We start from the raw sequence: 24,886 nt of genomic DNA on the forward strand, positions 1-24,886 counted from the left end.
TATTTTAAATAGGCGCCAGCACATGAGGCCCTTTTAACAAGATTGAAAACAGATGGGGCCTTAGGCTGTTCAGTAGCTCTCAGAAACTCACATGAGAAGTGCTAAGCCATCCCGCATCCCAGCGATGTTCGTTCTCTCGTGGAAGCACAAGTCCGGCCAGGCCTCTCATTCCCAGAGAGCCCGAGTCTGCTTCCTGCATCAGGTGTGTCAGCCAGGGGAAGGAAGTATCTCCTTTCACTGAATTTACCCGTGTTTGCGTTTACTTAACCCTTGGGCAGCTTGGGAGAAAAGAGGATTGTGCTAGTCTTGGAGCCCTTGTGCTTCTGGAGTTAGAAGCATTGGGCTTAACTTCCTTATTGTAAATCAGATTATGCCCCTCTGTGGGTAGAAAAACATCTCTCCAGAGGTGCCAGTCTCACTCCAAGCCATAGCCAAAGTCCTTCCCACTACCTGAGGGCCCTTCCTGATTAGTCTGCCCTGACCTTGTTCCTGACCCTGTTTTCCTGGCTTACTCCGATCCATCCACACGGGCTGTCTTGCTCTTCCTTAAAATCAGACAATGGAAAATAACAAGTGTTGGTGAGAAGGTGGAGAGATTGGAACCTTTGTGCACTGACGTGGGAATGTAGAATGAGGCAGCCGCTGTGGAGAACAGTATGGCAGTTCCTCCAAAAATTAAACGTAGAATTACTGTACAATCCAGCAATTCTACTTCTGGGAATTTACCCAGAAGAATTGAAAGCAGAGACTTGAACAGATATTTGCACACCCGTGTTCACAACAGCATGGTTCATAATAGCCAAACGGTGGAAACAACCCAGATGTCCATTAGCAGGTGAATGGGTGTACAAAATGTGGTATGTCCAAACAATGGAATATTATTCAGCCCCCAAAAAGGAATTCTGGCATATGCTACAACATAGATGAGCCTTGAAAACATGGTATTACGTGATAGAAGCCAGACACAAAAGGACAAATATTGTATGATTCCAGTAGTCTGAAGTACCTAGAGTAGTCAAATCTATTGAGACACAGTAGGATAGAAGTTAGTAGGGGTGGCCGGGTGAGGTGGCTCACACCTGTAATCTCAGCACTTTGGGAGGCCGAGGCATGTGGATTATTTGAGGTAAGCGTTTGAGACCAGCCTGACCAACATGGTGAAACTCTGTCTCTACTAAAAATACAAAAATTAGTTGGGTGTGGTGGTAGGCACCTTTAATCCCAGCTACTTGGGAGGCTGAGGCAGGAGAATCACTTGACCCTGGGAGGTGGAGGTTGCGTTGAGCTGAGATCATGCCACTGCACTCCAGCCTGGGTGACAGAGCAAGACTCTGTCTCCAAAAAAAAAAAAAAAAACTTAGTAGGGGCTGGGGAGGGGACGGGGAGTTCTGTATAACATTTGTGTGTGTGTGTGTGTGTGTATTAGGGTTCTCTAGAGGGACAGAACTAATAGGAGATATATATATGTGTGTGTGTGTATATATATATATATATATATGAGTTTATTAAGTAGTATTAACTCACACAATCACAAGTTCACTCAATAGGCCATCTGCAATCTGAAGAGCAAGGAAACCAGTCTGAGTCCCAACTCTGAAGAACTCGGAGTCAATTGTTAGAGGGCAGGAAGCATCCAGCATGGAGAAAAAGATGTAGGCTGAGAGGCTAGGGCAGTCTAGTCATTTCACGTTTTTCTGCCTGCTTTATATTCACTGGCAGCTGATTAGATGGTGCCCACCCAGATTAAGGGTGGGTCTGCCTTCCCCAGCCCAGTGACTCAAATGTTATTCTCCTTTGGCAGCACCCTCACAGACACACCCAGGATCAATACTTTGCATCCTTCAGTCCCATCAAGTTGACACTCAGTATTAACCGTCACAAGTGGTAATGAAAAAGTTCTGGAGATGGTTAGCGGTGGTGGTTGCACAACACCATGAATGTACTTAATGCCACTAAAAATACACTTTAAAAAGGATTAAAATGGTAAATTTTATGTTGTATATGATTTACCACAATGAAAAAAATAAAAACCTTAAATATCAAGTGAGCGCATCTTCCATCAAGGCCTTTACCCGGCCCCCTGGTCCCCAGGCGTCCTCATGGCTCATGCCCTCACTGTATTCAGGTGCTTTGCCCAAATGTCACCTCCTCAGAAATGCTTGCCCCTCATCCCCCATCTGAAATGGCACTTCCGTGCACACTTCTCCATCACTCTCTATCACTTTATCTGCCTCATTTTTCTTCGCAGCATTTAGCATCCTGAGTGCTGAACCCGCTGGCCTTTCGAAGTGTCTGGTGCTCAGCTGGAGCTGCGATAGGAACAGCAGGGTCTCTGTGCTTGGGGTTCAATGGTGGCCATATTCCTGGAGGTCCCAGTAGTAGGAAGTGCTAGGTCCTCACCTGGGGGTGAAGGGCTGTCCCCTGAATGTGCAGATTGGATCAAATGGAGGGTAAATGAGATACAGGGAGACAGCAGTTCTAAAACAAGAAGGCGAGGTCTGCACTATGGGTAGCAATGAGAATAGAAAAGGAAGTCTGAGTGCCTTTTTTCCTTCCTACAATCCTGAGAAAGATTTTGGACCTTTAAAATAAATTTAAAAAAAAGAAACGGAAAAGGCATTTGAATTTCTTAGAGCTTTGATGAACAAGATGTTCCTCTCATCACATTATAACTTTGAATTTTCCATTTGGAAAAAAAAAAAAAAACATTTACAGAAATATAATTGTACCAGCCCCGCTTCAGCTCCTTCAATATGTCTCCTCACTATGGTCTGCAGAATTAGAGTCCACAGTGCCCAGCTTCAGCAGCATCTTCTCACCCCAAACAGCCTCTCTTCCCAGGACCGCTTTCCTCTTGTGGTTTCTCACTCATCTGTGGGACTACTGAGTGTTAGCCCCCAACGATGGACTGTGCTTCCACATCTCCATCTTAAAGTGCCCAGAACCCATCCATCAGGAGAGCCAGAGGGCTGTGAGGAGACTTTTCTCACACTTTGCTGAGCATTCGGCAGAATGGTGTCTAAGCATGTGGAGCCCAGCTCGCAGCAATGAGACGTAAATGTCAAGGAAACATTAACCACTGTTCTTTTCTTTGTAGCTGAGCTGTGGTCTTAAAATCTCTGAACATTTGCCCTATCCACTGCAGGTAGCAAAAATTCTTTGCAGTTAGCAAAATTTATTTCTAGGTCTCTTGACCTTCTGAAAGCTCTGGAGGTGGGGAGAGATGAAGCTGTGGTGGTCTCACCATCCTGTTCCCCTTAAAGGCCCTTCTTTCTCCCCTTCGATGAACATCCTTCCTGTCCTAGGGACATTATTAAAGGCTCTCCCCAACCTTGAAGTCTCCCCCGGCGTTGGGCAAAGGGCAGTGGTGTTTTACTTTGATTTTCAGGTGCGGTTTTTTTGGGGGGGCAGGGGGTACAACTCGGGAACGCCGAGCAGGAAGGAGCGACTATTAGGACAGAATTAGGGCATACCTGGTCCTCTGGCTTCCAGTCACCAGAACCCCACCTCGATCTCTAACAAATGTACATCTAGGTTTTTGGAATCAAAACTTTGCGGTTAAGAAACTCCTTAAAAATCAGAACAATACGTCTAACTGGTGATTTTTCCCAAACTTGACTCCCTGATGTCTTATATTGCCAAGTGTGATGATGTTGATGAAGAAAGAGGAGGGGGATGAGGAGGAGAATCATCTCCATCATTATCTTCATTGACAATAGTGGAGATGATGATGTTGGTGATAAGGATGGTAAAGATGCCAACATCTTCCCATCTCGTGCAGAAAAAATCCTAAACCCTGACTGTGATCCGGTCCATCATCCCCTCTCAGATATCATCTTCTTTCCTCACCCCCTTACTAGCCCTGTTCCAGCCACACCAACTTTCTTGCTGTTCCTTGAATTCTGCACACATACTCCAGCCTCAGGGTCTTCGCACCTGCTGGTCTCTCTGCCTGGAAAGCTCCCTCCCCCGCCCCTTATTAATAGGTTTTGCTCCCTAACTTTGCTCATATCACTGATCAAATTTCACCTTCTCCTGAGCCCTTTATTTAACACAAAACTCAACTCCTGGCACTCTATCTTCTTGCCAGGATTTCTCTTTCCTCTCCCAATGTATTATTTATGTTTACTGTTAGTGGTCTGCACTAGAATATAAGGTGAGGATCGGAAATTTTGTCTGTAACTTTCACTGCTGTGTCACCAGCCCCTAGCCTTGGCAGAACAGCTACTCAATAAGAATGTGTTAAATGAATAAATAGATACAAACAGAATCAGACTGACCTGAGTTCAAGTCCTTGCTCTCTGGCGCAATAACTTTGTGATCTTAGCCAAGTCATTTGCACACTGTCTGCTCTCCAGTTTTCTCACCAACTATGAGGAGGCTAATACCTATGCTTCTATCAATGTTGTTGTGATAATCAAGTTAATTAATATAATCTTGATGGCTTACATTCATTACACATTTATTTTCACCTAGGCACCTTGCTAAGAGCTTTCAAGTGGATTAATTCATTTAATGCTCACAACTGCCCTATGAAGGCACCATAGCCTCTTTTTACAGATGAGAGACTAAGGCAAAAGAAGGCTAACTTGCCCAAAGTTGTACAGCAAGGCAGGGGTGGAGATCAGATTCAAACTCATTTGGTCTGATTCCGGAAAACATTATGTTACACCAAACATTTTGTAAACTTCGAAACACTGCTGTTTATTTTTAAATTCTATCTATTTATTTATTTGAGATAGGGTTTTGCTCTGTTCCTTGGGCTGCAGTGCAATGGTGCAGTCATGACTCACCGTAGCCTTGAGCTTGTGGGCTCAAGTGATCCTTCCGCCTCAAATCCTAAGTAACTAGGTCGATAGGCATGCACCACCACACCTGGCTGATTTTTAAATTTTTTGTGGAGACAGGGTCTCACTATGTTTGTCTAGGCTGGTCTCGAACTCCTGGGCTCAAGCAATCCTCCTGCCTCAGCCTCCCAAAGTGCTGAAGTTACATGTGTGAGCCACCGAGCCCAGTCTGATTTTTCAAATATAATGTGGCAAACCTGTCCTAATCTTGAATATTCGAATACATGAACATTTAGGAATGTAGGTTTTTATTATTTTATTTTTTCTGTGTTTTTATATTTACTTGGACATTTTTAATGTGTTTATCCCTCCCCACCCTGCCTGTCCACACACACACACATTATTCACATGCATGTGCACACACACTCAATATTCACCAACACCACACACAGGCATGCTATGATTTTTCTGGGGGGCCAGGCCTTCACTGAGATGCCGGGTGCTTCTACTGAGCAAGATTTCCTCATCTGGAATGGGCTGCTAGGTGAGTGGGCAGACTCTCAAAGCCTTTTTTGTCTGCAAGGTGAGTCTGAACTGGTGGGAAAGAGCTCAGCCCTGAGATGCCAGCCAAGGAAGTCACTGATTCCCCCCCAAGCCCAGCAAGCTAAAAATACAGCCTGTGCCGGGAAGTGGACAGGAAGCAGTTCTTGCCGACTGCAGGCCTCGGGCCACCTGCCAAGTGTCTGCCATCGGTGGAGCAGTCAGAAGAGGCCAAGTGGAGGAGGGGCGGGGGCCCATGGGCTTCGCTGACAGATGCTGCAAACTGGTGTGCACAAGACCGGGAAGGTGAAAGGCAAGGGCGACTGTAGGCCACAAGCCGAGCCCGAGCTGACCCAACTCTGCGCACTCCAATGGGATTCACCTCAAATAACTGGCATGCACTTGATGTCACCTCCTGCCCACCAGAAAATCACACTTGCGAAGCACGTTGGCCTGGGTATGCGTCCCAGCTGACATAATTACCAGAGTGGAACTTGGGGCACAGTCTCTGTGCTTCCTTAAGTCTTATCTTTGACATCTGCAAAATGGGCATTGGTTCATTGAGTGGTATTGACGGAGCACTGGCTGCTGTATACCAGGCACTGTTTTAGGTGCTGAGATAGAGTGGTAAACAAAGCAGACAAAATCTCTGCCCCACAGAGCTTCTACTCAAGTGAGAGAGGTAGACCATTGAAGAGTTAATTGAGATGGACGTAAATCTTTATGTCACCTAGGGATGAGTGCTTTGGGGAAGAATAAGCAAAGAAATTGACTGTGGAGCCCAGCAGGGTGCTTTGCAGGGAGGATACGGCTTGGGACACCACTGAGAAGGACTGTGAATGGCCTGAGGAAGGCGGCCATGCTGCCGGCTCAAGGAAGCCCTTTGGTGATGGGGACAGGAGGCTGGAGCTTGCTTGGTTGTTTGACAGTGTGGCAATGGCTGAGCGAGTCGGAACTGGGGGGATGGTGGGAGGCATCAGAGTAAATCATGTGGGACCTTGTAAGTCATGTAGGGTTTGGGTTTCCTTTTTATTATCACTGCTATTGTTTATCCTTTTTGAATGAGTGTCTTTGGCTATGAAAGAATTTAGGAAGTGAGGAGAATCGTAATACATGCAGACTGCTGATGTTTTTTAAAGGAATTTAATGATACAGTTTCTTTCCCAAGAGTAAACATATCAATCTGCTAGGAATTAGGGTAGAATTTTGATGATAATTTGCCAGAGGGCTCAGGAATGCCCTAATCCTTGATAATCACCAGCACCACCCCCGCTACACCCCTCATTCCAGGTTCCTAAGGTGGCTGACAACCAAAGAAGGAACAGCAAATCACTGTTGAAATTACAGTCCAGCGTTAGCTGCCCTAGATTTGCTACCCCTAGTTCCAGGTTCTCTGCTAAATCTGGGCTGAATCCCTCAGTTTAGGCTTTAGAACTAAGCAGTGCAGCCTCTTACCCTCCCTTGAAGCCAGACCTCATCTGTGGATGTTACTAACTAGATATGTGGCTGTTCTTACTCAATAGTCACATGGCCTCACAATGACAACTAAGGAAAAATAAGGACATCCGGGCCTCCTGGGAATCAGAAGAAGCTCCCGGGAATCAGAGTTTATGGCTGCCAACTCATAGATTGGAAGACAGAGTTGCAGAGAGAAAGATGAATGCTTAAAGATAGCATCTTTCAGGACTTACCAAGCAGGAAAGAGGAAGTTAACACAATGACCACCCAAATCAACAGACACATAGCTACAGTGAGGCGCAGAATGTGGAGGCCAGGATCACCCCTGGCCATGACCCTGCCTACTAGCAAATGTGGCATTGTGATGTCCTGCCCGGTAGACTAACTGCTTCTCTTTATGAGATGCAGTAAGAAAGCTTACGGGTAGAGCACAGGGTCTGAGGTTGTTCTGGCATTAGGAGAATGCTGAGAGTACTGACTTTTTCCTGTGAACTTCGTGTCTGTCTGTCTCTGTCTCCTCTCTGTCTCTTTTTCTCTCTCTGTTTCTCCTGCAGAATATGCGAGTGCCCAAGGCCATGGGCAGGGGAACACGCCTAAGCATTGAGTTTAAGGGTACAGTCTGGACCAGATACTTCTTCACCAACTGACAGGAATTCCCAGTATCTTATCAGTCACCCTGGGATTCCAGACAAATCTATCTGCCAGCATCTTGCCTTTCTCAGGAACTCTGGACAACATCTCTTTGTGTCAAAATCCTCCCTCAGTCAGGCTTCAAGGTCAAAGCTGATAGCTGCTACCTTCACATTCCCACACATTCTTGGTTTCTTGTGTACATTCCAGTCAGTCATCCACTTCCACGTCTCAATTTCCGGTTCTTTCTTATTGACCTGTTGGCCTAGTAACATGCTTCAACTTAGTATTATGATGCTGATTACAATCACCATTTTCCATGCTGTCATCAACATGATTATCATTGCAAATGCAATTATTAGTAACTAGACATGAATACCCCATGCTTTCAGTAATGTTATCTGCTTGGCATTACATACTTGTCAGGTGTCAGTGCCGGCGAAAATGCAGCCAAAGACCCTACAGGAAATTGAATGCATTCCACCTCTATTCCTGTGTGCAGGCACGCATGCATGCGTGTGTGTGGGGGTGTGTGTGTGTGTTCCTGAAACTGGACACGAGTTTAATTACAAACAGGTGCTTATAGGTTAAGCATCCCAAGTCCAAAAATCCAAAATCCAGAATGCTCCAAAATCCAAAACTTTTTTTTTTTTTTTGACATAGAATCTCACTCTGTCTCCCAGGCTGGAGTGCAGTGGTGCAGTTCTAGCTCCCTGCAGCCTTGAACTCAAAGCTCAAGCATCCTCCTGCCTGAGCCCCCTCTCCGGTAACTGAGTCTACAGGTGCACGCCACCATCCCTGGCTAATTTTTTTAAAAAGATATAAGGGTCTTACCTTGTTGCCCAGGCTGGTCTTATCCTGGCTTCAAGTGCTTCTGCCACCTTGGCCTCCCAAAATACTGGGATTAAATCAGTGTGAGCCACTGCGCCCGGCCAAAATCCAACATTTTTAGTGATATGATGCTCAAAGAAATGCTCACTGGAGCATTTCAGATTTTGGATTTTGGGATTAGAGGTGCTCAACTGGTAAGTATATATACTGCAAATATTTCAAAATCTGAAAAAAAAAATCCGAAGTGCAGAACACTTTTGGTCCCAAGCATTTCAGATAAGGAACACTCAACCTGTATCTCCTTCTGACCTAGGAGAATGTCGAAGAGATTTTCTTAATGGATGAGTCCAATGATATCTAGCACCTATAACGGAACCTGGAACTTCGAACGTGCTGCATAATATTTGTTGTTAGGAATTGAGTTACTCCCCTCCTCTGCAACCCCTAGTGTTTCCTAGTAGCCCCCTATAGTGTCTTTGCCCTAGTCCCTGGAACCCGTGAAAATGTTACTCAAAAGGAATTTGGCAGATGTGATTATAGTTACGGACCTTAAGACAGGAGAGGATTCTGCAGTATCCAACTAGATCCCATCAAACCACACAAGTCCTTTAAAGCAGAGAACTTTCTCATACTGGAGATGGAGATGTGGCAGACAACAAGTCAGTAACAATTTGAAAAGTGAAAAGGACTCAGTGTGCCATTACTAGTTTGAAGATGGGAGTACAGCGTCATAAGGAAAACACACAGCCCTAAGCAGCTGGGAGTCTCTCCCAGGAAACGAAGACCTCAATCCTATCATTGCAGATAACTGACTTCTGCCTGTAACCTGGAGGAATCTGGAAGCGGCTTCCTCCCAGAGCCTTGCATTGAGAGCCCAGCTGGCCAACACCTTGATTTGGGCCATGTGCAACACAGAACAGAGAAACCAACCAAGCTAACCTGGACCTTTGACCTACATAGCAGTGAGATAATAAGTTTGTGTTGTTTGAAGGCATTAAATGTGGGATAATTTTTATGGCAGCAATAGAAGACTAATATGCTGTAGAATGCTATTCACATTCCTTCACAGGACACTCAAAATCTTCATGAACTGGTCTCTCAGCAGCCTTTGCCTTCTATTGTGTACTTCCAGATACTCCATGTCCCAGCTACAAATGACACCTCACCATTCCTTTGGCCCCACAGCCCTCTGTTCTCACCTGTGCTTTTGTTCCTGGAAACTTAGGTTGAGCTTTTCCCCTGCTCTCGGCCTGAAAACATCCTCCTTGCTGTCACAGTCTGGAGGCCCCGGCAATGCAGTTTCAGAAGGCAAGTTACTTAATGTGTGAGGGTATCCATTCATCCGTAAAATATAAAAACTTTTGGTGATAAGTATTTTTGAATACCTACTATGTGCCAGGAGCTGGGTATAAAACAATGAACAGCTTTCTTATAAAAAGTATTCGTACTTGGCTGGCATTTCTTTCTTATAAAGTATGCTATGATAATAGGTGATTTCTTTGATGACAGTTAGGGGACATTGGTTTAGAAAAAGACAGACATATAACAATTAAATAGACCAGGGACATCATTGACTCAATTAATTATAGCTCTTTAATTTAAAGATGAAGAGAGTTAAGAGTAGAGAGAAAGTGAGGGGTTTGCTTAAGGGCATACAGCAGGTCAGTGTCAAATTCAAGATTTAGATCTCTGATCTTCAGACTTCAAGGCCAATGCCTTTTCCACTATTTATTCATTCCTCCAAGTACATGTTTAAAGAGTTATACACAAACAGAAAAGCTCAGATAGTCCAGTATGTTCAGTTATCATTGAGATCAGTGTTGAAAACCTCTCACAACTAGTTTAACAAGAGTAGCAAAATACTAAGAGCTCTGTCTGTGCCTATATATAGCCCTCATCTAGAGACCAAAGAATTAAAACCATTTGTGCTTAATGATGTCTAGAGGTAATCTCCTACAAATGTATAACATGGCTATTTCCCCCCACAAAACAATCAGAATTACATGCAGCCATCTTCATTTTCTAAAGCAATATATTGTGGTATGGGGTCTTTTTTTCTGTTAAAAATAAGGAAAAGAAATTTTAAAAAATGCAGTGGCTGGCAACAAATGTGCAAAAAATAATGCAAATGAGAGAGTGGGCTCAACCTTTCAACAAGCTGGAAAAGAAGTTAAAATGTTAAAGAATGTTTAAAACTGTGCTGAGATGCGAACGTTCATTATAAAGCAAAGATAAACCTTTAGAGGCATGTGAGCATGTCAATAGTGAGATGCCATAAGTGCCAGTCCTCAGTATAGGTGATGATCTAAAAGAATAGATGTGCTTTCTCCTCCATTTATTACCCTCTCAACCAGCAGACCGTACTAACAAGCTGTTAAGAACTGTAGGTTTTTTAAAAATTAATAAAACCTTTTTTTAACCTTTAAGAGAAGTGGGGATTTCCTTCAGGAGGTCTTTGAGAGGTCTGGCTGCAGTGGTGGGTTGGTTGCAAAGTAAAGAATAGAACACATTCTGTCTAGTCAATCATATTGCTGGGGAAACATCCAATCAGTTTATTCAGGACAGAGCCTTTGAGGTCATCTGATTGACCAGTGTCTATGCGTGTTTTGCAGTGAGCGAATAAGACGACTATTTTTCTGGTCAGGAAGTTAAGGGGACAGAGAGGGTGGTCATCCTACCTTGCCTTTGCTCCTGTCGTCCCTGGGACTTGTTTGAGTCACTTCTGTCTTAGACTATTATACTATCTGATGTCAAGACTCACTGTAAAGCTACATTAAGTGTGACAACTTGAAACAGGATAGATAAATTGATAAATAGAATAAAATAGAGGATTTAGAAATGGACTGCCACCTATGAAGTGACTTGGTGGTTGGCAAAGGCACCGATGCAGTTCTATTGAGAAAGAGTGCTCATTTCAATAAATGGTACCAAAGTATATGAATAGCCATACAAAAAAAAATTGAGCCTTGAGTCCTACTTCACATAGTATATATTTAAAAATTCTAGATGGATTACAGACCTAAATGTGAAATATTCAACAGAGAAGCTTCTAGCAGGAAACATTGAGAGTGCCTCCATGACCTTGGGGTGGGCAAACATTTTTAAAGCTAAAGACAATAAATATACTAACTGTAAAAATAAATCAAATTGTACTTCATATATACATATATGTGTGTATAAATATATTCTTCATTAAAAAAATAAGAAAGTTAAGAGACAAGCCACAGAATGGAAGAAGAAATTTCTAAATGAATATATCCAGAAAACAGCTCCTATCTTGAATATATTTTAAGATACCTTTACAAATTAGTAAGATAAATGCAAACAAGAATACAAATATGAACAAAAACTTAAATAGGCACTTCACCAAATGAAATTACCTAAATTGTTAATTAGCACATGAAAAGGTGGTCAGCATCATTAACCATCAGAGAAATGCAAACTGAAACCACAATGTACTATTACTACACACCCACCTGAAGAATGGCTAAAACTAAAAACATTGACAATACTAAGTGTTGAAAAAGACATAGGGCAACTATAATTCTCATATTGCTAATGGATATGTAAATTGGCAAAACCGCTTTGGAAAATTCTCCATCTGTATCTTCTAAATCCTGTATGCCTGTCCTCTGACCCAGCAATTCCACTTCTAGGTATGAAATGAATGTATATGTCCACCAAAAGAGATGTATAAGAAGGTGCATAGCAGCTCTTTTCTTAGTAGTCAATGAATAGAAATAGTTAAAGTGTCTGTCTTTGGCAGAATGGATAAACACATTATTGAATATTCAGACAATGAAATACTACACAGAAATAAAAAAAGAATGACTGCTGCTAACCACAACAGCGTCACAGATATGAAAGAAGGCAAATACCAAAGTGCATATACTGTGAAATTTCATTTATAGCAAGTTCACGAACATGTAAAACTAATCTATGGAGATAGAAGACATTAAAATGGTAACATCATGGTGTAGGGGTGAGATCAGCTAGAATGAGGATGCGGGAGGATTCAGGGGTTCTAGAAATGATCTATATCTTGATGCGAGGATTGATTACACAGCATAAATAAGTTAAAATTCGTCAAGCTAAAACTTAAAATTTGTGTACTTTACTGTATGTTATCTATATTTTCTTTTCAAGGCACTGTTCTATGATTTAAAATATACATCTTTAGCTCATCAACATCTACCTTCAAATAGTGTTATTCCACTTCACATATAGTGTGAGAACCTCTCAGCGGTATATTTCCATTTCTCATTCCCTTTCTTTGTGTCCTTGTTATTGTTCATTTTACTTCTACAGGTTATAAACTCCCACGATGCCTGCAATGTTTTGCTTTAAACTGTTAATAATCTTTTATGGAAGATTTTTAAACTGAAAAATGAATGTGTTGTATTTATCCACATATTTACCATATCTAGAACTCTTTATTTTGTGTTGGTACAAATTTCCATCTGGTATCATTGTCCTTCTATCTGAAGAGCTTCCTTTAACATATTTTGGACTTATAATAAATTCAACTTCTCTTTGTCTGGAAAAGTCTTTATTGTGCCTTCACTTTTTTTTTTTTTTTGAGACAAAGTCTCGCCCTGTTGTCCAGGCCAAAGTGCAATGGTGAAATCTCTGCTCACCGCAACCTCCACTTCCCATGTTCAAGTGATTCTTGTGCCTCAGCCTCCCAAGTGGCTGGGATTACAGGCACGTGCCACCACACTTTGCTGATTTTTTGTATTTTTCATAGAGACTACTAGGTTTTGCCATGTTGGCCAGGCTGGTCTTGAACTCCTGACCTCAGGTGATCTACCCACCTTGGCCTCCCAAAGTGCTGGGATTACAAGCATGAGCCACTGTGCCTGTCCTATGCCTTCACTTTTAAAAGATAATTTTACTGGGTATAATATTCTATACTGACAGTTGTTTTTTGGTTAGTTTTCTTTTGCTTTTAGTTCTTTAAGGAAGATTTACTACTATCTTCTGGTTTTCTGTTTTCTCACAAGAAGCTGTTTATCATTCTTATCTTTGTTTCTCTTTATGTAAAATGTATTTTCTCCCCTTTGGCTGCTTTGAAGATTTTCTCTTCATCACTGGTTTTTAATAAGTTATTATATGCCCTGCTGTTTATTTGCTTTGTTTCTTCTGCTTATGATTCATTGAACTTGTTAGATCAAGTTTTCATTAACTGTAGAAAAATTTTGGCCATTTAAAAAAAATTTTCTGGCCCTACCTCTTCTCTTAGTGAGACTTTAATTACTCAGATATTAGACTGTTTAATATTATCCCATAACTCACTGAGGTTCTGCTCTCTTTTTCTTTCTTTCTTTGCTTTTTTTTTTTTTTTTTTTTTTTTGTTTTTTTGTCTTTCTGCTTCATTTTGGATTGTTTTTTGGGTTTTCTCTTCAAGTTCAACTGAACTTTTTTTTCAGCAGTGTGTTATGGTTTGGCTCTGTGCCCCACCTAAATCTCATGTTGAATTGTAATCCCCACTGTTGGAGGTGGGGCCTGGCAAAAGGTGACTGGATCATGTGGTTGGTTTCTGATGATTTAGCACCATCCCCCTTGCTGTCCTTATGATAGAGTTCTCACAAAATCTGGTTGATTAAAAGTGTGTAGCGCTTCCCCCTTTGCTCTCTCTCTCTCCTGCTCCTCTGCCATATGAGGATGGTGCTTGCTTTCCCCTTTGCCTTCCACCATGATTGTAAGTTTCTTGACACTTCCCCACAAGCAGAAGTCTGTGCAGCCTGCACAACTGTGAGGTGATTAAATCTCTTTTCTTTATAAACTACCTAGCCTCAGGTAGTTGAGAGCAGTGTAGAACAGACTGATACAAGTGTCTAATCTGTTGTTAATCCTAGCAGTGCATTTTCTATTTCAGATATTATAATTTTTATCTCTACAAGTTTCATTTTTAATTTTTAAAATATGTTTCTTTCTCTCCCATTATGTTGTTTCCATCTACATTCTTGAGAACCTCTTTATAATAGTTGTTTTAACTTCCATTTCTGCTCTTCCCATCATCTCTCCATTTCTGCGTCTGTTTCTATTGGTTCATTTCTCCTTGTTTTGGGTCATATTCTTCTGCTTCTTTGCAATCCTGGTAATTTATGATTGAATGTCACTACTTTTACATTGTGAATTTGATGTGTTGGGTGCTGGGTTTTGTTAGATTCCTTTAAACAGTGGTTTAGTTTGTTCTGAGATGCGGTTAAGTTATTTGTAATAAACTTGATCCATTCAAGACTTGCTTTTAAACTTTTCTTGGGACAGATCTACATGGAGTGATCAATTATTCTAGTTTTTCTGGGATTAAGGAGTTTTCCAAGACATGGGACTTTCACTGTAAAACTGGGATCGAAGGGTTTCTGAGAAATGGGACTTTTGGTTTTAAAGCTGGGAAAGCCCAAGGCAAACCAGGACAAGCTGGTCATCCTAGACCCAGAGCATGCTGTTGGCCAGAGATAATTCAGTCCCACTATGAAATTTTGAGTAACCTACCCATTTGACAAGGTCTTTACTCTCTAGCTGGTAAGCACATGGGTTATTCCCAGCTTTGTGGATTCTGGAGATTGTTTCCTGATGGCTTTTTCCTGGCCTTGATTACTTTCCTTTCATGTATGTTCAAATTAGTACTCAGCGAAAGACATAGATCTCCCTGGAGTTTGTGAGGTTTTTTGTCTGTTTGTTTTATTTTTTCTGTGCAGATCCATTTTTCCCTATACTCTCCTGCAAATTTTAGCCGCCATGGCTACCCTGAACTTCAATCTATGTATCCTCAACTCAGTGAAACTGATGAACTCTGTATTCTCCCATGCTGTTCTGCTGCCTGGAAACCGCCTGTAGGCAGTAAGCTAGGATAAACATAGGGATAATTTTGTTCGCTTCCTTTTTACAGGAATCATAGTCCTGAAATGCCTGTCGTCTAGTTCCTGAAAACTGATACGTCATGTAGTTTGTCTGGCTTTCTTGTTGTTTAAGATGGGTGTGTATATGTAGTCTCTGGTACTTCATTGTTGCCATATGCAGAAGTCTTTACATTTCACACCTCAATATATTTTTTAAATGTATATGTTATAAATACTTGAAGGAGTTGTTCTTTTTCCGGGTACACCAGTTTGGATGCTTTCAGTTTAAGCTTACTAAGACAATGGAATATTTGAAAATAATAATGGCAACTGTTTACTGAGTCTCAGCCCTGTGCTGGATGTTTCATATACATTGTCTTGAATCATCACAAAAACATTTAAAGATAGATATTATTGATATCATTATCTCCATTTTAAAAGTGTCAAAATTGGTATTTAAATCAGTAACTTAACTAAACTCATCAGCTAGTATATTGAACAGCTTACACATGAATATAGTCTCTTGGAGTACTCATTTGTCCATACCACAGTGCCTAATGTGTAGTATTAAAATGATACCACACCGGCTGGGCACGGTGGCTCATGCCTGTGATTCCAGCACTCTGGGAGGCCAAGGTGGGTGGATCGCCCTGAGATCAGGAGTTTGAGACCAGCCTGATCAACATGGTGAAACCCTGTCTCTACTAAAAATACAAAAATTAGCTGGGTGTGGTGGCAGATGCCTGTGATCTCAGCTGCTTGGGAGGCTGAGGCAGGAGAATTGCTTGAACCCGGGAGGCAGAGGTTGCAGTGAGCCAAGATCACACCGTTGCACTCCAGCCTGGGCAACAAGAGCGAAACTCCATCTCAAACAAACAAAAACAAACAAAAAAAGATATCATACCAAAAACCGTAGAGGTCAAAATAATTTGTGGTGAAAAGGTTAGCTCTTGCAGAAAATTTAAGTAATTCTGATAATAGCGTTTTTTGCGATATAGGTGAATAACTAATGTGTTATTTTGTTTGTGTGTGTGTGTGAGAGAGAGAGAGAGAATGAATCTGGGTGCAGATTTCTATGTGCATGTTTTTGGTGAAGTGAATAAAGGAGCTTTACCTGGCCACATTGACCTTCTTCAAGCCCTAGTGACTTTGAATATGATACTGAAATTGCGTTCAATTCCCAAAGTTATTATTTTAATTTCCTAGGCTCCTAGGGCTGTTCTAACAATTACCATAAACTTAGTGGCTTACAACAACAGAAATGTATTTTCTTCCAGTTCTGGAGGCCAGAATTCCCAAATCGAGGTTTCAGCAGAGCTGCACACCCCCTGAAGGCTCTAGGGGAGAATCCTTCCTTGGCTCCTCCAGCTTCTAGTGACTCTCGGCATTTCTTGGCTTGTGGCAGCATCACTCTCTCTGCTGCCGTCTTCCCATGGTCTTCTTTCCTGTGTCTTTCTGTCTTTTCCTCATCTCTTCTCTTCTAAGGACTTGCTAGTGGATTTAGTGTGCCTCCCCCCAAACTCTCACCAATCTAAGATGATTTCATCTGATATCCTTAACTGGATTACATCTGAAAAGACCCTAGTTCCCAGAGAGGTCACATTCACAGGTATCAGAGGTTAGGACTTGGACATAGCTTTTTGAGGAATACAATTCATTTCACTATTGTTTTTATGAGAGCTCTGAGAGTCTTCCAAATGGCTGCTCTTTCATATTCTACCAGGGAGGCTATCAAGCTGTCTTGAAGGAAGGTGGTTTGGACACCTCTGTGTTCATTTCGAAGGTGTTGAAGGTTTTAGACAGTTAAATAACAGAAGCATGCCCTTTTACTTTGGTAGGCCAGCTCTCCGCTTGATCCCACAGAAGCTGGCTACCTTGCAACCCAGGCAGTTATCTCCTGTAATTATTCATAAACCACAACTGAGAAATAACTCTAGACACCCACATCCGAACAAGATGAACCCCTAACTTGTACATCCAAGCCTGAGTGTGACTTCTCTCCAGGTATCTCTCTTTCCATTTGGGCAGCAAGACAGCCCTTGGGTCCTCGCCACTTCTGAGTCAGAGATTCTATCTTCCAAGGTTCTGTTTCACTCCCTCTCTGCATATATTTGGTGACCAGGTATCCTGTTTTGTAACTTTCTTATAATGTCTTTTTATCTGCACACGTAAGCAACAACTTTTCTTCTTAATTCTTCTTTGTGACCTCGCCAACTAAGAATCTTGAACATGATGGGACTGAATGTTTAAGGCATTAGACTTAATAACTAGGTCATTACCACTATTTACTAACCTGGACTCATTCACAGTGATCTTTTCTTTTCGCCTTGCCACAGCATAATGAGGTTATTAATTACAGCAAAAGGTGTAAGTACTCCCAGTTTGCTCTAATGCTGTCTGGGGAAATGGCTGGGTCTTTGGTCATAATTCCTGTTAGATGACTCCAAGGAGATACAGTTAAGTTGCCATGAAATGATATTTCCCTTCTATGTAAACTTGTTTTTTCTTTAAATGGGTTGTTTTTAGGTCCCTAAAATTCCCAGTTATAATCCACCTAATGCCTCCTTCGGCTGAACAGTGGAGGCCATGGAACGTGACAGTTAAAAGCACAGGCCTGGCTGGGCATGGTGGCTCACACCTGTAATCCCAGCACTTTGGGAGGCTGAGGCGGGAGGATCACGAGGTCAGGAGTTTGAGACCAGCCTGGCCAACATGGTGAAACTCCTTTTCTACTAAAAAAAAAAAAAAAAAAAGGGAAAATTAGCTGGGCATGGTGGCGGATACCTGTAATCCCAGCTACTCAGGAGTGAGGCAGGGGAATTGCTTGAAACTGGAAGGCAGAGGTTGCAGTGAGCCAGGATCGAGCCATTGCACTCCAGCATGGGTGAAAGAGTAAAACTCCATCTGAAAACAACAACAGCAGCAACAAAACACAGGCCCCAGAGCCACACTGCCTGGGTTTGAATACCAGCCCTGCTACCTACTGTATGATGCTGTGCACATTTTTTGAATTTTTTCTGCCTCCATTTCCTCATCTGGACAAATGCGAGGATTAAATGAATTCATATATGTAAAATGCTTAGGCCAGTACCTGGCACATAGTGAGTGCCTCATACATGTGAGTGATTATGTTCATCCATTAAACCCAAATAAATTGCTTTTGGCATCTACTGTGTATAAGGCACAGTTTGGTGCTATGCACTTTAGCCAGTAGCATTATAGGTTGACTTGTCACCGCCAAAATTCATATGTTGAAATCCTAACCCACAGTAGAATGTGACCTTATTTGGAAATAGGGTCTTTAAAGAGGTAATCAAGTTAAAATGAGGCCATTAAAGTGAGGGTAGTGTATATGACCAGTGACCTTATAAGAAAAGAAACTTTGAATATAGACGGAGGACAGTGTAAGGAGACACAGGGAGCAGATGGCTGTCTACAAGCCAAGGAGAGAGGTCTGGAACACATCCTTCCCTTACGGCCCTCAGCGGGAACCAGCCCTACCAGCACCTTGATTTAGGAGTTCTAGCCTCCAGAACTGTGGAGAATGAATTTATGCTGTTTAAGCCACCTATTACAGCAACCTTGGGAGACTAAGACAGATGTCTTAGTGAGATTATAGTGAGAAATCCCAGGGAGCATGTCATCTGGTAAGAAGGATGTATTCCATGGGACTCTGGTTGTAAGCAACAGAAATCCATGAAAGCTTGCTTAAACCAATAGGCAACCCAAAAGATGAACTCACAAAATCCAAAGGTAGGTCTGTAGGTGGCACGTAAACATCAAGTGGGCTTCCCGTCACTTGCCCCTGTCCCCTCTCTTGGTGACTGTGACATTCCTCTCTCTCTCTCTCTCTCTTTCTCCACCCTGGTTTTCTGTGCTTCGCCAGTGCAAATGGGAGAAAACATGGTCCTAAATAGCACCCAGGGTTGTGCATTACAGATACAACCACCTAGAAAGAAACTGCATGACTCACTCATCAGTTTCAAACTTGCAGGGAAGAGTATTTCATTCTTCCACCCTGAGTCAGATGCTTACCTCATCAACCGTGACCAAAAGGGCAGTATGTCAATGAACAATCATGGTGCTGCTGCTGTAACCAGATGGATAGAGCAAGAGGAGGGGGCCATTTCCAAGAAAAGAAAACTGGGCATATGACCAGGGTGGGGGGTGGCTCCATTAATAGAGATAAATAATCACAGAATTATGATGCCATACTACTGTACAGCATGAAGGTAAAAAATTCTAGAGAAAATGTCCCATCGAACAGCATCTGGCATGTTCTAGTCTTGGAGCTGGAGTTGCTTCTTCCACCTTCAAAGAGGCAGAAATTAGCAAGGATTAAAAGCATAGGTCCTTGAATCAGAAACATATGGGCTTCAATCCAGTTTTGCCTTGTATTAATTGTGCTGCCTTGGACATGTCACCAGGCCTCTTAGAGCCTCAGCTTCCTCATCTTTCAAAAAGAAAGATGAAAATGTCACCGACTTCCCAAGTTTGAGGTGAGCTTTAAAGGTGTATTTGGCACCTCTAAGTACCCAATATGTGTTAACCATTGTTACCACCATTGGTATTTGATGAATCCTTTTTTGCTTTGCTTTCTTCTTCAGGCTGAATTCTCAGAGTTGAACCTAGCAGCCTATGTTACCGGGGGCTGCATGGTGGACATGCAGGTCGTGAGAAATGGGGCCAAAGTGGTGAGGTAAGTAGGACTAAAATATGCAGAACCTTCTGAGAATTGCATATGTAGAACCTCATGTAGTCCACCCCTCCGTCCACTGCCTGCGACCTAACTCCTATGCTACATGTACTTTCCTATACAGAATGTCTGCTTCCCAGGTGTGGTTGCAGTAGTAATGACCAGCGGCACATATCATAGGGGCAGCGCCTGTGGTGTCCCCAACTGAGCCCTGGGCTTGGAGAGAAAAGACTTGGGTTCCATTCTGGCTTCGAGGCTCTGCTCTGGCATATTATTTAGTCTCTTGTGTCCTCTGCTTCTCATCTGCAGCATGATGATATGCACTGAAGTTAGAGGCTGCTAAAGTTTACAGAAACTCACATATATGACAGCACCCTGTTAACTCTAAAGTGCGGTACGAATGGAAGGCTTTATTAGAATAAATGAAATTCAGCTTCCTGAATATGGCAGACTAAGTGTTCATAGAATCTTCTCCGAGTAGACCAAAACTAAAAGCGCTAGATATATAATATGTTCAAAAAAATCTGTTTGTAATTTATGCTGAATTGGAGAGCAAGTGAGAGGTTTATTCAGAAGCCAGAAATGACAAGAATGTGTAAATCCATAGGTGAGATAAGCACGTGCATAAATACGTTGCTATCTACTTAAGTACCCAGAGAATGATACACACTAGGTCTTGTGAGGGTTTAGAGAAGGAAGAGATAGGATTCAGATTTGGGAAAGGAGGAAAAACAGGAAGAGCTTTGAGGAAAAGGTAACATTTGTTCTGAGCCTGGTCCAATGGTAGAATGTGGACATTCTCAGACTGGGTGTAGAGAAAGAGAAATATATCCTAAGAGTAGGAAACAGCCTCTGCAAATAAAGACAGATCCAAAAAAAAGGTGCGTGATGTTTGGTGTATTAGTCTGTTTTCATGCTGCTGATAAAGACATACTCAGGACTGAGTAATTCATAAAGAAAAGGAGGTTGAATGGACTCACAGTTCCATGTGGCTGAGTAGGCCTCACAATCACGGCGGAAGGTGAAAGGCATATCTTACCTGATGGCAGACAAGAGAGAATGAGAGCCTGTGCAGGGAAACTGCCCTTTATAAAATCATCAGATCTCTTGAGACTTATTCACTATCATGAGATCAGCATGAGCAAGAGCTACCCCCATGAGTCAATTCCTTCCCACCAGGTCCTTCCCACAACACATGGGAATTGTGGGAGCTACAATTCAAGATAAGATTTGGGTGGGGACACAGCCAAACCATATCATTTGGGAAATTATGATAATTCAACTAATTCAGCTCATTCTTTATTGAGTACCTACTGTATGCCATGAAAGACATTACATGGCTTCCTATTTCTGGTAACAGTGGGCTAGGTCATTTGGACCAGCTTTTTCCCTGAAAACAACTTAAAAACTGATACTAAATAATTACAATCTTTAAAGGCCTTCTAAGAGTTGGTGTGACAGTAAAGAATTACCAGGAAGAGACTGATGGGAAAATGAAAACCCAGAGAGGTAAATAAGTACAAAGCCACCTGTATCCTGAGAGTATTCGCTAGGTCAGCCAAATTTGGAACAGGTTTTGAGAGCTTAGTGGAGGCAAGGAAGACAGAAATCAACACTCAGGGCCACTCAGAATAGGGAGTGTAACAGTAGACCCTCTCCACAATAAGCTGAGATTCCCCAAAGGACTATACCTTCTAGGTGAACAAGAATTACAAGTAGGTGAGCCCTCACAAGTACTTGCAGCTTGAATTGCAGTTTGAATAACCCAGCCCTCCAGGAAACCTCAAGCATTGAACTTGGTTTATGGTGATCCCAGACATGCCAGAAATAAAAGCAAATCCTGTGTAAAGGAAGGCACTTTCAAGCTAGACTTCAAATGATCCTTCAGATAATTTTTTTGTATCATAGCTAGCATGTAGTCAAAGATAACCAGGTGAAACAGAAACAATAGACAATGGAGACAGAACCTCAAAGACAGAAGACATTAGAATTATCAGACAGATTATTTTTAAAAACTATACATATCAAATTGAAAAAAATCAAGTTTGGAGATATCTGCAGAGAAAAGGACACTACAAAAAGTGATATAACCAGGTTTTTTTCTTTTTTTTTGTTTTGAGATGGAGTTTTGCTCTTGTTGCCCAGGCTGGAGTGCAATGGCATGATCTTGGCTCACCGCAACCTCCATCTCCCAGGTTTAAGCAATTCTCCTGCTTCAGCCTCCTGAGTAGCTGGGATTACAGACATGCACCACCACACCCGGCTAATTTTGTATTTTTAGTAGAAATGGGGTTTCGCCGTGTTGGTGAGGCTGGTCTCAAACTCCTGACCTCAGGAGATCCACCTGCCTCGGCCTCCCAAAATGCTGGCGTGAGCCACTGCGCCCAGCCGATATAACCAGTTAGAAAACACACACACACACACACACACACACACACACACAACACTTCTAGAAATGAAAACTACAATAATCAAAATTATTGTGTTTAACATCCAGTAGACACAGCTGAAAAAGTGTTTATGAAATGAAAGGTACAGCTGAAGAGATTATCCTGAACGAAGCACAGAGAGAAAAAGATTGGAGGTGCAGGAAAGACTATTGGATCCTAGGAGAGGTTCTAACATTCATTTCATCAGAATCTCAAAAGAGAGAGGTAAGAGAATAGAGCAGAGACAGTATTTGAAGAAATGATTGTTTTGTAACAAAAAACAGAAGCTTGGCAAATTTCAAGCAGGATAAATAAAAATAATTCCACACCAAGACTCGATAGTGATATTTAGAAAGAAAAAGCCAGAGGGAAAAAGGCAGATTACAGATGGTCCCCAATTTATGATGGTTTCAGTTATGATTTTTTGACTTTATGATGATACAAAGCGACACTCATTCAGCAGAACATTAATAAATTTCATGAGATCTTCAACACTTTATTATAAAATAGGCTTTTTGTTCAAATATTTTGCCCAACTGTAGGCTAATGTAAGTGCTCTGATAATGTTTAAGATAGGCTAGGCTAAGCGATGACGTTTGGTAGGTTAGGTGTAATAAATGCATTTTTTTTTTTTTTTTTTTTTTTGAGACGGAGTCTCGTTCTGTCGCCCAGACTGGAGTGCAGTGGCGCAATCTCGGTTCCCTGCAAGCTCTGCCTTCCGGGTTCACGCCATTCTCCTGCCTCAGCCTCCTGAATAGCTGGGACTACAGGTGCCCACCGCCATGCCCGGCTAATGTTTTGTATTTTTAGTAGAGACGGGGTTTCACCGTGTTAGCCAGGATGGTCTCCATCTCCTGACCTCGTGATCCGCCCGCTTCGGCCTCCCAGAATGCTGGGATTACAGGTGTGAGCCGCTGCGCCCGGCCAATAAAGGCATTTTCAACTTAGGATATTTTCAACTTACAATGGGTTTATTGGGATGCAGCCCCTTCGTAAGTCAAGGAACATCTGTACTTTTATTAAAGTAACAGACTAGCAGCTTCCTGAGAACAATGGTGGAAAAACGTCTTCAGTGTGCTGAGAGAAATTAATTGCCAGCCTATACTTCTTCCCTTAGAGAAACATCTTTTATGAGTGATGGCAAAACAAAAACATTTACAGACCTTCGCAAAGGGAAACTATAAAGTATGAATGTACTTTAGGCAAAAAGAAAGTGATCTCAGACTAACACAGAACTGCAAGATTATGTGAATGGCAAAGAAGGTGGTGTTAATAGGTATTGTCTTCAAAAGACAATAAAATAATTTTATGGATTTAAAAATATGTGAAGGATTAAAATATACAACAATAAGTTAGTAGAGATTGAGGGTAAATGGAATTAAGATGTTCTGAGGCCCTTGTATTGTCAGGGAAGAAAGTAAACATGGCCAGGTGTGGTGGCTCACGCCTGTAAATCCCAGCACTTTGGGAGGCCAGGTGTGTGGATTGCTTGAGCTCAGGAGTTTGAGACCAGCCTGAGCAACATGGTGACACCCCATCTCTATGAAAAATACAAAAAAAACCCCAGCAGGGCGTGGTTGTGCACACCTGTAATCCCAGCTACTCGGGGAGGCTGAGTTGGGAGAATCGATCAAGCCCAGGGAGGTCAAAGTTGCAGTGAGCCATGATGATGCCACTGCACTTTAGCCTGGGTGACAGAAATACCCTGTCTCAAAAAACAAAACCAAAAAAAAAAAAAAGAAAGTAAATATATTGATTAATAACAGGCTTTAAAACCAACACAGGTGTTATAAATAACCCAAAGTAAATGGTTGATTAACACCCAGTATATCAGCAGGTCTGAGCTGCTATCATTCTGAATTGCTTATACAGCAGTGCTAGTTATTAAAATATTGAAATTTTTCTATATGAGTTGGTAAACAGCCATTGCCTTGAGCCTGCTGAGTGCCTTCAGCCACCCTAACCCCATGGGACTGTTCCTGTGTCCCCCAGTCCACCACACTCCTGTCCCCAAGCCCATATTCTTGTTTTCCCCTGGCCAGAGGATGCCCAGACATTGTAGGGAAGAACCTCAGAAGTAGTAGTGGAACCCCAGAGAGTGAATGCCTGGTTTCTCCCGTCTCTTCAAGGCTATAAATGCCTGTGCATCTTCTGGAGTCGCCCTCTCATGGTCATTTGTGAGAACTGCAAACCCCACAAAGTACCCTGGGAGTTGTTCAATATTTGTATCACCAATGTATGTATACCAATAATTACATTAAATGTAAATGGACTAAATGCACTAATTAAAGAGAAGGGTTATCAATGTAACTTTTAAAAAATCCAAATGTATTCCATTCAAGACATTCATCTAAAACATAAGCATACAGAAAATTTGAAAGTTAAAGAAAGAGGAAAAATATACCATGCAACTGTGCAGCAAAAGAAAGCTCACAGATGCAACTGCATTAATATCTGGGGGAAAATAGACTCCCAGGTGAAAAGCATTACTAGGGAAAAGGAAGTAATTTATTATGATAAAGATTCATTTACTGAGAAGAAATAATTTTAAATTTATAAGCACTATATAAAAATACCTCAAGATACACTTCAAAAATGGATAAAACTAAATAAAGAAATAAAGAAGTTCCTGATTATTGGAGATTAGGAAAATAATGCTAAATATGTAAA

At 41.9% G+C, this 24,886-nt stretch overlaps 1 protein-coding gene across 6 annotated transcripts in view; it reads left to right on the forward strand.

Annotated features, from left to right (window-relative positions):
* Positions 1-24,886, forward strand: part of SYN3 (synapsin III) — a 556,822-nt gene that overhangs the window by 101,266 nt on the left and 430,670 nt on the right. For all 6 annotated transcript variants that reach the window (XM_050745857.1, XM_050745861.1, XM_050745859.1 and 3 more), the window contains exon 4: positions 19,699-19,790. In XM_050745857.1, the coding sequence (XP_050601814.1) occupies positions 19,699-19,790 (92 nt within the window). The remainder of the gene's footprint in view (positions 1-19,698; positions 19,791-24,886) is intronic.

Source organism: Macaca thibetana, chromosome 10 (genome assembly GCF_024542745.1).
Source record: "Macaca thibetana thibetana isolate TM-01 chromosome 10, ASM2454274v1, whole genome shotgun sequence".
NCBI classification, from domain to species: Eukaryota; Metazoa; Chordata; class Mammalia; order Primates; family Cercopithecidae; genus Macaca; species Macaca thibetana.